The 15,065-nt window shown below is 37.8% G+C and overlaps 1 protein-coding gene across 4 annotated transcripts in view; it reads left to right on the top strand.

Moving 5' to 3' along the window:
* The window catches only part of LOC136884342 (probable phosphorylase b kinase regulatory subunit alpha), a 141,045-nt gene extending 125,983 nt beyond the window's left edge, over positions 1-15,062 (top strand). For all 4 annotated transcript variants that reach the window (XM_067156452.2, XM_067156451.2, XM_067156450.2 and 1 more), the window contains 3 exons: positions 737-790; positions 4,431-4,634; positions 9,718-15,062. In XM_067156452.2, coding sequence (XP_067012553.2) covers positions 737-790; positions 4,431-4,634; positions 9,718-9,945 — 486 coding nt within the window. In that variant the 3' untranslated portion in view covers positions 9,946-15,062. The remainder of the gene's footprint in view (positions 1-736; positions 791-4,430; positions 4,635-9,717) is intronic.
* Positions 15,063-15,065: the final 3 nt, after the last annotated feature.

Genomic DNA, 15,065 nt, shown 5'->3' with positions numbered 1-15,065 from the left:
ATTTCTTGTCTGATATGAATAAACAAGGAGTTTAATTTAAAAAGAACTTACTCAAATACCCTTCTCTCTCTAGTTCCTAGCATGGACCGTACACGCCCTGGCGTCAACCCATGCTCTCCGCTGAAGTTAAAGTAAACTCGTTCTGGTTACAATAGAATATTAAATTTTTCATTTATTTCATTCATATTATGGTTAGGGTTAAAGTACTGTTCTAAATGAATGTAACAATTCTCCAATATGTTGAGCATGTTGCCCTTCTTATCCACTTTTAACATGCTTAGATCTTGGTCAATTGATGTAAAATTATGTTTTAAGTCTGTCATGTGTTGTGCCATGGCAGAGAAACAATTGTATTTTGAAGCATTGATGTGTCATTTAGTTTCAAGTTTGGATGTGTTGTTCGGACTTCATCAATGTTTTAAAAGTAAGATTGTAAATTGTGGCATACCAAAGAGTTTAATTTATTATTGGTTATATGTGTGCATATGTCTTCCAATTGTAGCATGGCTGAAGATGACCCAATATATATGGGGTCGAAACTAGTCTCGCTTTTATAAAACAGTATACGAGCTTATAATCTCTACCCTTTGATAGTGATCAATTGTCAATACATACCATAATGAAACTCATAACTTATGATGTGTAAATCACTCGAAGATTGAAAGCTAGTTAGGAGATATTCCTATACAGCAGGCTTATATCATAATCTTGAATTTGTTTTTTTTCTACGTTCCAGTGTGAAGGATTAGCGATTGAAGGGAAAGTACTGCCACAGCACTTAACACAGGAGGTGAGTGTTTGCTGAACTTGTTCATGAAGTGATATCTGAATTACTATGTTTTTCTTAAGTTTTAAGAGTATCATGATAAGTAATGATTACATAGTACAACAAATTTAAACTTTTTTCACTCAGAAATGAAAATATACAATTTTATTGAATTTGCATATGCTGATTTTGAATTTAAAGTTCGATTTTCTCTGTCACCTAACAGCTATTTGAGAGGTCATGATGAACTTCCCACCACTTACCACATAGGCTATATAGTTCATTGTTGTTCATTTGTGTTTTTTTATTTTTTATTTTCTCTTATATTTGGTGTAATTTCAACTCAAATCACCCATAATCCAGAATACAGAAGAACAGAAATATATTAATTATTCTAAAATTGTGTTTATGTTGCAGTTAAGACTGAGTAAAAATTATTACCTTCTTAAAACTTCTTCCTCGAAGACTTGCGCCTATAAGATGGCTCCGAAACATCTGTGATAAGTTGCCAGCAGTAATCGGCAAGCACGTTGGACACTGATTTCTCTTTGTCACCTTTCAATTTCTAATAAGTCCTGATGGAACCTTTTCCTGTGTTCATCACTGACCTCACCCAGGTTCGGTGGAAAGAAATTCAAGTGCGAATGGAGGAAGTGAATCTTAAGGGACTTGTTACATCCCAGTGTCTTATAAGCCCTCAACAAATCCTCCACCATATCTCCGTAATTGTCTGCCCCATAGTTTCCAAGAAAATTCACACAAACTGACTTAAAAGCAAGCTAGGCTTTTTTTTCTTTTTCAACAGGAATGATAGTCCCCTTGAATACAGAATCATGTAAGAGATCGCATATTTGTGGCCCTATAAAAATACCTTCCGTTAGTTTTGCCTCACTCAACCTTTGAAATTTTCCCCTTAAATATTGAAATGCCCTTCCTGATATGTCTGTCGCCTTAACAAAGTTCTTCATCAACCCCAGTTTTATATGCAAAGGGGGAAAAATTATTTTGGTGACATCAACAAGTGGCAAGTTTTTAACACTTTTTTTGTCCTAATACTACACTTTCTCTTGGTGACCACTCTCTAATTTCATAATGATTACGCTTATCTCAACTGGCCCACTCACAGAGAAAACAACAAAATTTTGTGAATCCTGGCTGCATTTCTGTTAGCATACCCATCACTTTCAGACCTGTACAAATCTGCCACCCGTGTTCTGTATAGTTCAAAGCCCTAATAATTTTTTCCATATTATCATATGTTGCTTTCACATTAACAGGATAGGCAATTGGGGGTTTAACATTCCCTTAGAGTAATAAAAACCAAGAGGTATAATAAGAATAAGAAGTTGCCCGGACAGGGAGAGAATAGGGCCTTCCGCTCCCAAAGAAAGTAACAGTCCCACTATAGGGTGCAATTACAAATATCTCAACAATGTTGTTTTCATGATTAGCGTGTCTGAAAACATGTTAGTTGATATATTTTAGGTTCTTTCCAATACGCAGTTTGCTGTCAGTACATGGACGGATCCATATACCACTCTACACGCATGCGCTGACTTCGTATCGGTTCCGGGATTGATACACGATTGGGTTGTGTTGGAATGGATTCTCGTTCATGAACTCCAAGAAATAGGAGTAACGCAATTACTATACTAACCTGGTGTAATGCCGATATTTTCCCATATTGCCCATAATGTATTTTATGATGCTCACTTCTTTCATATCGATTTGTAATATCTTAAGCAACTCCTCGGCTAATGTGGAAATGCTTGAAAAACTCATTTTCATTATACTGAGGAACAGTTTCTTCTGTAAAATACATAGTATTTCAATTATATTTTGTTTCACCTGGTAGCTTTTGTGCCTTCATAAACTATAGGCCTAACGTAACACAATACATAAATAACTAAAGAAAGATGTTTAATTACCGTCACCTAAATAATTTTCATTTCTTTTTCTTTTTGCGAAAAATAGTACCTCCTCTTCTTCACTGGATGAAGAGTGTAAAAAAATCGTCGTTACTATCCATCCTAACCTCAGTAACCAAACAGCTGATTAATTTATTAATGGGAGAAGAGCGCGCAATGTGCATAAAAACAGCTCATTAAGGAACTCCAAAGAAATCAGCGTACAGTAGGAGGCAACGATACTGTGTTTCTGCGCATGTCACAGAAATGTAGGCTCAGTACATGCTTTAGACTGCGGACTAATTCCGACCGCCAGGGATCGATGCGAAGAGTTAGTTGGAACGCCTGACTGCAGTACACAGACGAATACATGAACGCAATTTTGACTGTGTTGGAAAGGATTTTTCGTATTGCGCATGCACAAGGAGACCATGTACTGGTACAGGGACTGTGTTGGAAAGAACCTTTTGTGTCTGAAAACAATTCACTGTTTTTCTGTGTTATCAAACATTAAATCCAGCAGTCATAGGTCAACACTGAAACTTAAATGTTGGTAATCTGAACAGCAAGTGATAATATTACGGCACAAAGGAATGGTATCACAGTATTCTGATAAGAGTCCCTTAGTATAGCTGTTGCAATGTCTGTGATGAAAACGTTTGACAGACCAAACTGTTTGCAAAAGTCCTCAAACAAAATGTTACCATCTTTTTCTTTTTTACAATTTTCTTTATGGCGCACCAGCGCAGATAGGAATTATGGCAACAGTGGGATAGGAAAGGGCTGGGATAGGGAGGGAAGCATGACTGTGTCTTTAATTAAGATACAGCCCCAGCATTAGCATGGTGTGAAAATGGGAAAGCACTGGAAACCATCTTCAGGGCTGCAGACAGTGGGATTCGAACCCACAATCTCCCAAATGCAAGCTGGCACATAAATAGAGCTCGGAAGTTAGGCAAAATGTATTGTGTATCTAGGTGTATATCTGAAGCCATCTCTTTTTAGTTTTGACTTGGTTAAATTGTAACCGTTATGTTCTTCAGTCTGCCAAAACTAATTGTGCATAAATGAATTTATAAACTACCTGGAAAGGAAAACATATGGTAAGAGAATTATACTTGAAATATAGGGTACAGTATATCTCATATTTTATTGAAAGTATGCCTCGCAGAGTACAAGCAGTCATAAAAGCCAAAGGTGAACTAACAAAATATTAAAACTACCATGTTTAAATGCCTCATCACTTTCATAATTATACCTACAGTGATATTGTATGTAAGCAAAAGATGTGTATTATTTCTCATTATGTTAAGTAAAACAGCATCTTAGGCAGATGGAGATTTTTATGTTGATTCTAATCAATTGGCCACTACGTGCATATCCCGGCTCCTTGGATGAACTGCAGTCAGCATCTCCAGAAGGAATTAGATGGATTGCAGACCTTCCTATCCATATTTAAAAAGTGGTCCTAATGCTGTAAATTGTATATATGCAACAATGTAATTTAATGTAATTCTTATTGTCTTGTAAGCATCATACGCTAAATAATAATAATTGGCCAGGTACTATATATTCATGATGAGCTGAGAGAAATATGAATGAATAACTTGGATTAATTTTACATACTGTGGTAAGATGACAGTAACTGTATTGGATCAACAAAAATATCTCTGAATGTACTGTATATGTTTTTCAGACATGATTTATATTATTTTAAATTTGTCTGTCTGGAATAACTTTAATATCTGATTGTGTAGATGACATCTGGAGAACTCAAGTTTGCTCTGGCGGTAGAAACAGTCCTGAACTCGATTCCTCAGCCTGAGTACCGGCAACTCATTGTGGAGGCCCTCATGGTGCTCACTCTTGTGGCTGAATACAATCTGGCTGCATCACTTGGTAACATCATAGCTGTTGAGAACTTGGTGCACAAGGCAAACCACATCTTCCTTGAAGACCAGGTAATACATCATTGTGCATTTAGTTGCGCACGCACGCACACAAACAAACACTCACACTCACACACACACACTCTCTCTCTCTGGCTGTATCACTTGGTAACATCGTAGCTGATGAGAACTTGGTGCACAAGGCAAACCACATCTTCCTTGAAGACCAGGTAATACATCATTGTGCATTTAGTTGCGCATGCACGCACGCACGCACGCGCGCGCGCGCGCACACACACACACACACACACAGAGAGCTATTGATAATATTGATACATAGTTGAGTCATTTGGTGCTCCCATTTAAAATATAAATACTGTGGAACCTTGATTCTCCATATTTGGAGGGACCACGAAAAATAAGTACAACAGGAAAACAGTACAAAAATGAAATATGTGTAATTATAATCTTACAGCCACTCCTAAACCACACGGAACTACAGCCTGAAGGCCTGCAGATTACGAGGTGATGCATGCATAGGTGCCAACTATTACGGATTGTCCGTAATTGTTACGAATTTTACCTCATGATTATGGCATTACGGTCAAAGGGCAAATTATTACGAAAAAGCTAACATTGATAAGAAAAAATTCTACAGAGAAAAAGAAAGAAAGGAAAAAATGTTCAATTCTTTCGAGCATTTCTGCTAAATCCTCCTCATTTCATTGCTTGTGAGTTGGCAGTGATACTTATCCGATAGTCACTTCCTTTTGCTACCCACCTGCTGTGTAAAAATCGTCATAAATAGAGAAACTCTACTCTATTCTGCTCTTCTCCGCTATAAACTCTTATGTAATGTTGTATTTGCAATATTAAGTGTACCTGACAGTTGATAGAAAGGTGGAGAGACAGAATTGAGACCTACGTTAAGCACAACTACACTGGAATCGCTTATGGTTCAGAAGACGAAAATGTGATCACAGGGGGGAAGGATGTTTCAAGAAAACCTTCCCTGAAAAGCAGCTACTGGGTGCGAAACAAGCTACAAGGAATGTTTCATCTCCGAATTAACAGGTAGTGTGCAAATGTTATAGATTGCTGTCAAGAAGGGTAAAGAGGGTGTCATTATTGAGAAGGGAAGAGCATGCTTTGAACATGACTGGAAAATATTTCGACGGGTTGGAGGGTGATTACTGATAACCCACTTCAAAGGTTGGCACCTCTGCGCATGGTCAGTGTGATGAATCCTCTCAGCTGTTATTCCTGGCTCTCTAGACTGGGGTAGCCATCTCAACATTAAATAGCTCCTCAGTTAGAGGTAATCACGTAGAAAGAGAAAGCCCAGAAACAGCCCTTATATCCAGGTAAAAATGCCTGACGTGGCCAGGAATCAAACTCGGGCCCTCTGGGTGAGAGGCAGGCAAGTTAGACCGTGGGACCAGCTTCGGACACTAATTACTGGTACGCGAGATAAACATCTTAATACTTTATATTCAATTTTCCATGAAAACTTCTTTCAGTTTAGCGACTTTGATCAGCCAAATTTGAAAAATCTAATAACGCCAAGCCAAACACATACCTGCCAACTTTTACGGTTTATCCGTAAAATTTACGGAAATTGCAGCATTTTATGGTTTTATGGATGGATGGTGGCATTTTACGACTTCGCGGACAAAAATTTGAAACATTAACATTCGATAATCTCTCCACTTCCATACAATCGATAGTTTGCGTGGGTCGAAGGCCAGTCCATGATAGTCAATAACTCATTCTTTAATGTGAGTGGTATTTTTAACTGTGTGATGTTTGTGTTGTTATTGAAATTGAATTTAAAGCCGGGATAACAGTTCTTCCATGTGAATCTTTGGTGTCGACAGGTCTGCTCCGCAAATTCTTTGTTCCACTCCGTTCGCTTGTTATGATTTAACCTATATTATTTGACCATGTGAGTGTTCATTGTTCACGAAATTGGCGTTCCTTGACTGTTTTGGCCTTTTAAGGTTATGACATATTTTAATGAAGTGTTCGAGTTTTTGTATTACAACTTCGTGCTTCACGGTTTCCTGTATTTGTTAGACTAATTACATTTGTTCCAGCAAACTGTTAGCGAAGCCCATTAAATTATAAAGAAGAATAAGAAGAATTACATTCGTTCCACGTCTGTGTATGTTTTTACCATGTGCATACTCTTTGTTCATGAGGTTGGCGTTGTGTTCATTTAATGGTTTAAGACTTTGTATGCTTTGACATGTTTTAATGAAGTGTTTGACTGCCTTGAATGTTTGCTTTAATTTTACTGTATGTGACATTCAGTGATCCAGGTTTCTTCCGATGTTTCAGTGGATATCAAGACATTTGTTCTTTTGTACTGCCTGTGACTACATCATGAACAAGTTTCCACTCAAGGATGATGTGTTAAAGCATGCTCAAGTTGCTAGGTTAGACAAAATTGAAGGGTATTTTTTTTGGAAAATTTTCCTATCTTGTTATACAATGAAGAGAATGAAACCACAGATGAGGTGGTGAATGAGCTTCAGAGGCAGTTCACAGCTCTTCAGGTAGATGACACTTCGGTTGCAAGTCAAGATGCTGCAAGCGATTCCAGTTGGGCACAAATACCAAGAATTCGTGGAGCCGATGGACTTCTCAAGTACAACCGAATTTCTCGAGTAATGCTCTGTATTCTCACCATACCTCATAGCAATGCAGAATGTGAACGTGTTTTCAGCTTGTGAAGAAAAATAGAACAGAGTTCAGATCATCAATGTCCAATGAATTTCTGGAGTCTATTTCTATTTTGAAGACCAGGAGTTCTGGTCCCTGTTATGACAATACATTTTCTCAGTTCTTTTTTGCAGGAAGCTAAAAAGGCCAGGAGTTCTGGTCCCTGTTATGACAATACATTTTCTCAGTTCTTTTTTGCAGGAAGCTAAAAAGGCCACAACTATGAATTTTAAAGTCGAACTAGCGTGTGATTTGCCGTGTGTATTATATTATTTCTTGCCTGTGTTATGTTAAACAAGTTATATTGTGTAAAACCTTTTTCAATTTTCGTATATCTGCTTAATTTATCAAGGAAGTCCTGTTATGTACGCTCCAAACTAATATTTACCACCCCTGCTGCTGTTTAACATGGATTTCTTCTTGTTATGTTCATCTACAAATCATTGGCCTATGATGTAAGTAGATATGATTTTTTTTTTAAGTATCCTGTTTAAAGCATGAATTGTTGTATTTTGTAGCCCAGAAGTATTATTATTTTCGTCAGGCTGGGGTATGTCTAGAATCGTTAGATTATTTTGGTCGCGTGTGAGTTTTACTAATAGCCCTTTTCAAAAGTTGGCAGGTATGCAAACAACAATTGACCACAAGTAGTTTTTAGTTCTCTAATCTAATAAATAAAGCACATTATATATATGATGGCAAAATATCTTTTTTTTAAAAATTTTAAATCTTCCATTGTAATTTGGTCACCGGTATACTCTTCGTAGTCAGTTTCTGGAAATCTTGTACCACGTAAATTAGGCCTACATCAGCATTTACAAATTATGTTGAACTTGAGAATATGGTTTCGAATGTAGGTATCGATTCTCAAAAGTTCGCGAATGCATTATATTAAATTCTGCCCGTCACTGATGACAATCAAATTGGAAAGAGAAAAAATACCATCAGATCTTCAGGAATTATGGTTATTCCTAACCTTGAGTTCAGCTGGAAAATGCGCTCGCTGCACAAGTCAGTACGAGTGGGAAGTGATACAAACATTTTAAATGAAACTGGCGCAAATAAAACAATTGCGGTTTTTATGACATTTTAACACAAAAACGTAAAATTCCCAGTCTTATATTAGGAGCAAAACAGTAATAGGTAATCCCAAGATCTCCCATGGCTTTACGGATGTAAGGTGCAACATCTGTTCTGATCTCGATAACATAATCATATACGATAATATTAAAATACTAGATTTGTATTAAGGAGCAGTTTCGATTCCTGCCTAAAAGCCAAGTGGCTATACAGTGCGCTCAGAGAAGTGCCGAAAACCTGTTTGGCAATACAATCGAAAAGTAAAAATATAAACATCTAATCCTGGACATAATGTGGACGCTTTACAAGTACGGACATTTGACGAAATTCATTCCGCCTGCAAGTAGAGCTGTCAAAATGTGCTCTGTCTCCTTCCAGTTGTCATGGCTACTCTCTGCCTTACGATTTCCGAGGATTCTCTAAATGAAACCACCGGAATGCAATACTAAGATGGTTCCTTATGCAAGCTTACCGCCGATCATTATGACGGGGCGTTAATGTCAAGATCTATAAGTATGCCGTACAAGTCCTTTCGTGAGATACAGTTTCTTGAAAAATACTTTACCGGCTCTAATTTTTTTTTTCTTCTCACAAGGATGAAAATTCTTTCTGTTTGTACATTACTGTGTGGCATTGGCAAAACAGCATACATAACCTTGTACTCTATTTGAGTATTTTCATTCTTTAAATTTGCAACTTTGCTCCAAGCAACATCAATCCAAGAACAGTTTATTATGTCATTAGAAAAACTTACATACTGGTAATATGCACATTCTGACTCAAGTTTATCACATTCTGAGTCTGCTATAATTTAAATCTATTGGTCAATTATTCAGTAGATGAATATGAAACACTATGTCTCAGATTAGCTATCTGTACTTGTTTCAGAAATTCATCACCATGAGGAAAGTTTGTCACAGTGTAATCACAAGTTGTGACAAAATTCTCTAACACAAGAACAAAACTCTTTTTCGTCACCATCAGTTACATTTTTTCTTTAATGCCATAACTAATATTGGAAACAGATTTTCATTACCTTTAACACTTTAGAAGTTATTGGAGGCGATTAACCTGTTGTGATTTTTCAAGTTCATAGCCTTTTTTCAGTTAAACAACTAATGTTTTAGTTACAATTTTAGGTCAGAAAAAGGTATTCCTAATTCATTGTCTACTACTCTAAAGGAAACTTTAATCTATCTTTTTTTTTTAATGTTCCTCTGCATTTTCCATGTTAAAGTAATTTAATTTTATATGAGAATTGAGTAAACACAGCACATAAATTGTTAATGAATTAATTTTGTTTATTTGAAATTATGGAACGTTGACACATTATTTTTTTCTTGCGACCTAGATGAAAGTGAACGGTGATGCTACTTTATGCTGTGCAAAACCCCGAGAGCACCGTGAGATGACATCAAGCGGGGGACTTCTGTGTGGAGGAGCAGCCTATATCTGTCAGCATTTCTATGACAGTGCCCCAAGTGGAAGCTATGGAACAATGACATATATCACTCGTGCCGTCGCTACTCTGCTCGACTGTCTCCCACGTGAGGGTGATGTCGAGTGCACTATTAGCTGAGTTTATCTCATACCTCCCTATCCCTCATAGGTCTATTCATCCTGAAGTCACAAATTACTTACAGTAAAGATATTTGATTAAATACTCAACTTACTGTAGGATTTATTCTTAGGAGAGTTGATGAAAGCACTTGTTATTAGCAAATGTTAGTTGTTTTTGTTGTAGTGTTCAAACAGGAAGATAGCTCTTGTGTTAGAGAACTGTAAATATGTTGAAACCATGCCAGACTGAACTAGAGTCTTCCAGTTGTTGCCAGTTTATTTAATCTAATACAACCGTATTGTTTTCTTTCATACTCCATGAAGCCACACTGAACATTTTACAGAAATAGTTTCAGCTGGTTTGGCAAGAAGAGAGACTCTTTCTGCTCTTCTTTTCAAACGGTTGTTGCCTAACAGGTGAAAAAATTTGGTAAACATTAACATGGCCAGGTAGAATGTGTATGTCAGTATGGGGTTTTGCAAGAAGGCATTAGGAAAGCTAAGGCCCAAGGTAGGAAGGACAGACATTTATTACATTTCCTGTACCTGCGAAAATGTCTTGCAGGCCATTCATATTCAACCCTCACCTGCTAAACTAGCCCGCCTGATGGCCATGATGACCGGGCGAGTTGGCCGTGCGGTTAGGGGTGCGCGGTTGTGAGCTTGCATCCGGGAGATAGTGGGTTCGAATCCCACTGTCGACACCCCTGAAGATGGTTTTCCGTGGTTTCCCATCTTCACACCAGGCAAATGCTGGGGCTGTACCTTAATTAAGGCCATGGCCGCTTCCAACTCCTAGACCTTTTCTATCCCATCGTCGCCATAAGACCTATCTGTGTTGGTGCGACGTAAAGCCACTAGCAATAAATAATGATGGCCATGATCGTTAAGGTGCCAAGTTTGATACCATGGTTATCTGGTTTGAGTCCCGTTGGTGGAAATAATTTTCACCATCAGAATATTGGCGTTCAGGGTAAGAGAGGTGGTGTTATACGATTGATTGCTAGAAAGCAAGAGGGAGTTAACCCACACAGACATGGAACTGAGATACTTTGAGTTTTGCGTTTGTCATTATTGCATGAAATTGGGCACATTAACAGTCACCGTTCTGGTTCGTAAACAATTATTTATAGTCGAAGAAACATAGGAAATTTAAAATCACCTTCTAATATCCATTATTTAGCTGAAAAAAGTCAGCTCCAATTTGCCAAATCAGAAAAGTAAAAATTTAAAAAATCTGTTACTTTTACAAGAGATGAATTTTCATCAATTGTTTCAAAATGCAGTTATGTTCAGATTTGCTTCAACATGAATTTCTTGTTACATTTACGGTTTACTAATAGTGTCAGGTTAAAGTGACACCAACTCTAAGCAGCCATTTGTTACCGTCAGCTATGATGTCAACACTAAAACCTGTGACAGCAAGCGCATGTGCTATTGGCAACCACTAGCTGACGTAATGTTATCGTGTTGCTTAGCTCCCTCTCACACTGCAAGATTGTGATTCAGAGATATTCCAAAATCTTTCTTTTCTACAGTGGGAAAGGAAAAGTGGATTATAATTATTGATATATTGTGGGATAATAAATATTTAATAGTAATATCCAAATACAGTAGAACTCCGCATTAGCGAGTATGGTATATAACGAGAACTCCGTTATAGTGATAATATATTTCTGTCTCTTCAAAATTCCTATATTAAACTGTGTGTCGTCCTTCGGTTACAGTGAGAGACCTATCACTGACGCATCCGTTATTACGAACCATTAAGCGCACGCGATTTTTCCGTTCCCGATATTTATGCACCCCGGCGATTATTTTGCATGCGATCGATTACCTTCGGTATCGTTTCCTCCCTATGTCCACTAGCGAGTTTTCTCGTCGACATTTGAAGGCGATGTCGGAGTCGATTAGTAATACCCGTCGACTGCTGTTCCGTAAAGAAAATTCGAAATGAAAGAGGACAATTTCGTAATAAATGCGTAAACAACGTGTCCAATAATGGTTGTTAACTCGTTAAAAGTAAAGGCTGACTAAATGACCGCTTAATTTCAAGGCTAAATACTGCAATTTAGTAAGAATGTAATACACCTCGAGATATGGTAGAGTGCATAATTGATTTCAGAGGTTAGCTTATATCTCGCATCTGGATAAATAACGGAAAAGCTATTATGAACATTTATAGCGAGAAGGTTATTTCTCTGCTGGCGCTTGAAGTGTGTTTTCATCATACGTATAATACGGATAAGTTAGGATAGGTGACGCTGTTTGAATAAGAAAACTGAAACGTTTGCTACAAAATGCGATCGATCATCTTCGGTACGGTATAGTTTTCTCACTATGTGCATTTGCGAGCTCTCTCGTCGACATTCGTAGGCGATGTTGGAGTAGATTAGTAATGCCCGTCGACTGCTATTCTCTAAAAAAATGTCTAAATGAAAGAGGATAACACGTTTTTGTAATAAATGCATAAATAACGTGGCCGATAGCAGTTGTTAACTCGTTAAAAATAAAGACCGAGGTAAACGATCTTTTAATTTTGATGTTACATACGGAAATTAAGTAAGAATGTGATACACCTCAAGATATGGCAGAGTACGTCACTGATTTCAGAGGATAGTTCATATCTTCTCGCGTATAGTTAAATTTTGGAAAGGCTATTTGCATGTACATTTTTAGCGGGGAGGTTATCATTTCTCTACATGTGTTTCAAATATGTTTTCATGGTACATATACGGTTAGGTTAGGTGACGCCATTTGAAGAAGAAAACTGAAGTGTTTGCCACAGAAACCTCTGGAGTGATACCGTATTTTTCCGAATCCAAGACGAGGTTTTTTTTTTCCTCTCAGAATCTCATGCGAAAACTCAAGGGTTGTCTAGCATTCGCGGCCTGAGAGTAAGTTAATGGATACCACTGGCGACTACCGCGGTAACTACGCTGTTTCTTTTCACCCCCACACGCGCATGCACACACAAAACTCGTTGACAATAAACGACCGCCTCTTTATCATACGTCGCTAGCCGCGACGACTGGTTGTACAGTGCTTGTGTGTAACGTAACAGGCTCTCGGGAAATGGTGAAGAGAGAATGACGTTCTATTAGCCTCTACAAAAGCGTTTCTCAAATCTGCAGAATGGCATCAAAACATGCAAGTCTTCGAATTCGTAAGTTTTATAGACAGCAGGAATATTTTCGTGACGGATAGTCGTATTGTAAAGATACGTGGAAAAGGTACCTATTGTCGGCAAATTTTCAACAGGTTCTCTTCGATATTATGATACCAATTTTAAGTTAATGGTTATTAAACACTCGGAAATGTAAAGTAATTGTGCAGCCGCAAGAAAATACGGCATAGGCCTAACTAAAGCCAATATTTGGCATTAGCGTGAAGACAAGGAGCTAAAAAAATGCGTACTGTACAAAAAATACATTCAGTGGTCCGCAACAAGGACGCTTTAAAGAAGTCGCGAAGATGAAATAGTGAGGTTTGTGCACGAAAATTCAAGGGCGGAATGGCCATACTGTGGCGCAATAAACTAGTTCGTTGACTTTCAACGTCCGCGATTAGGCCTATACATCGCTAGGCGGCAAGCGAGACGTGCGTGTAGCGGTAGCCGGTTATACAGTATCTGACGCTGAGTAAAAGTAACTGTTTTATAGACAGCAAGAATAATTTCCTGATGGATCGTCGTATTGTAGAGCCGCGTGGAATAGGTATTGTCGGGAAATTTTCAACGGGTTCTCTTCGGTATTATTATGCCAATTATAAGTTAGTGGTCGTTAAACCCGCGGAAATAAAGAATAATTGTGCAGTCGCAAAAAAAATTACGGCATGACGAAAGCCAATGTTCGGCGTCTGAAAATAGTGTGAAATGCGTAGGCCTACTGTACCACAAAGGCATTCATATGATTTTACAAAATACTTTTTGAGCCTGATTTAAATTTTTGAAGGAAAAAGTGGGGTTCATCTTGTATTCGTAGAAATACGGTACTATATTTTTTCAGAATGAAACTAAACGTACACTTTCACGTAGTATCGGATTTTGAAAAATAACAAGCCGTAGTGTGTATCATCTACGGAAACGCAAGTTTTGAACAAACTGATTGCTGTTTCATACCGAATTTTCATGTGTATGGGTTTCTTCCGACTTTTATACAAAAATCGGTTATAACGACAATCCGCTATAGCGAGTACATTTTTCGCTGTTATGAATTCTCGCTATAACAGACTTCTACTGTATGTTACATCAGGCTGTACCTTAATTAAGGCCTCGGCCACTTCCTTCCCACTCCTAGCCCGTTCCTGTCCCATCGTCGCCGTAAGACCTATCTGTGTCGGAACGACTTAAAACAACTTGTAAAAAATTTTTTTTAAAAAATATCAATAACCCATTTATCAACAATTTGTAGTTTAGCTCCTTCTTGCATTCTGGCACACAATTTCTAATCACTAAATTGCATGCCTGGATTCGGTTCCAAACCTCTCCACTGTGTTCATATGGTGTGAACATGATTCATTCATTGAGTGGAGACGTTAAGTTCGAGTAAATCCCCTAGTGCTTTTTGACAGGAGTAGACTGTGCTGACACCGTGTTTTAGCATCTCCGTACTCTATTATCATCATCCCACATCCACATGCGTAGGTCGCCCGTGGGCGTCAAATAGAAAGACCTGCACCAGGCAAGCCACCTTTGACATTCCCAGTACTAAAAGCCGTGTAATAAATAAATAAAACACCTAAACTACCGTAAACTTTAGGTGGGAAGAGTCTCTCTAGTCACCAAACGCACTATAATGTAGAGAAGATTTCCAGCCATAGAAGTCATTAAACTGGATAGCCCACATGCTTTGAGCATGCATTGTTCAGTGTATACACTCTTAAAAAACTATGTATTAAATAGTGTATCTAGAGAAGTGTTGAACACTCTTCTGTTTTGTATTGAACAAGTGTAAATAGTATTAATTGTTTACAGTGTATTTCTGCTACATGTGGGCTAAATTAATAATTTACTTACAATCCTGACTGATGAGTGTTGTTTGGACTTAGATTCTCCCTCTGTTTGTTGTTACTTTTTCCCCTTGTTATATCTCTTTTATTGTAAATATAGACAGAAATTAAATTTTGTTAATACTGGCT

Source organism: Anabrus simplex, chromosome 12, assembly GCF_040414725.1.
Source record: "Anabrus simplex isolate iqAnaSimp1 chromosome 12, ASM4041472v1, whole genome shotgun sequence".
NCBI classification, from domain to species: Eukaryota; Metazoa; Arthropoda; class Insecta; order Orthoptera; family Tettigoniidae; genus Anabrus; species Anabrus simplex.
This window is presented reverse-complemented; position numbering and strand designations above follow the sequence as displayed.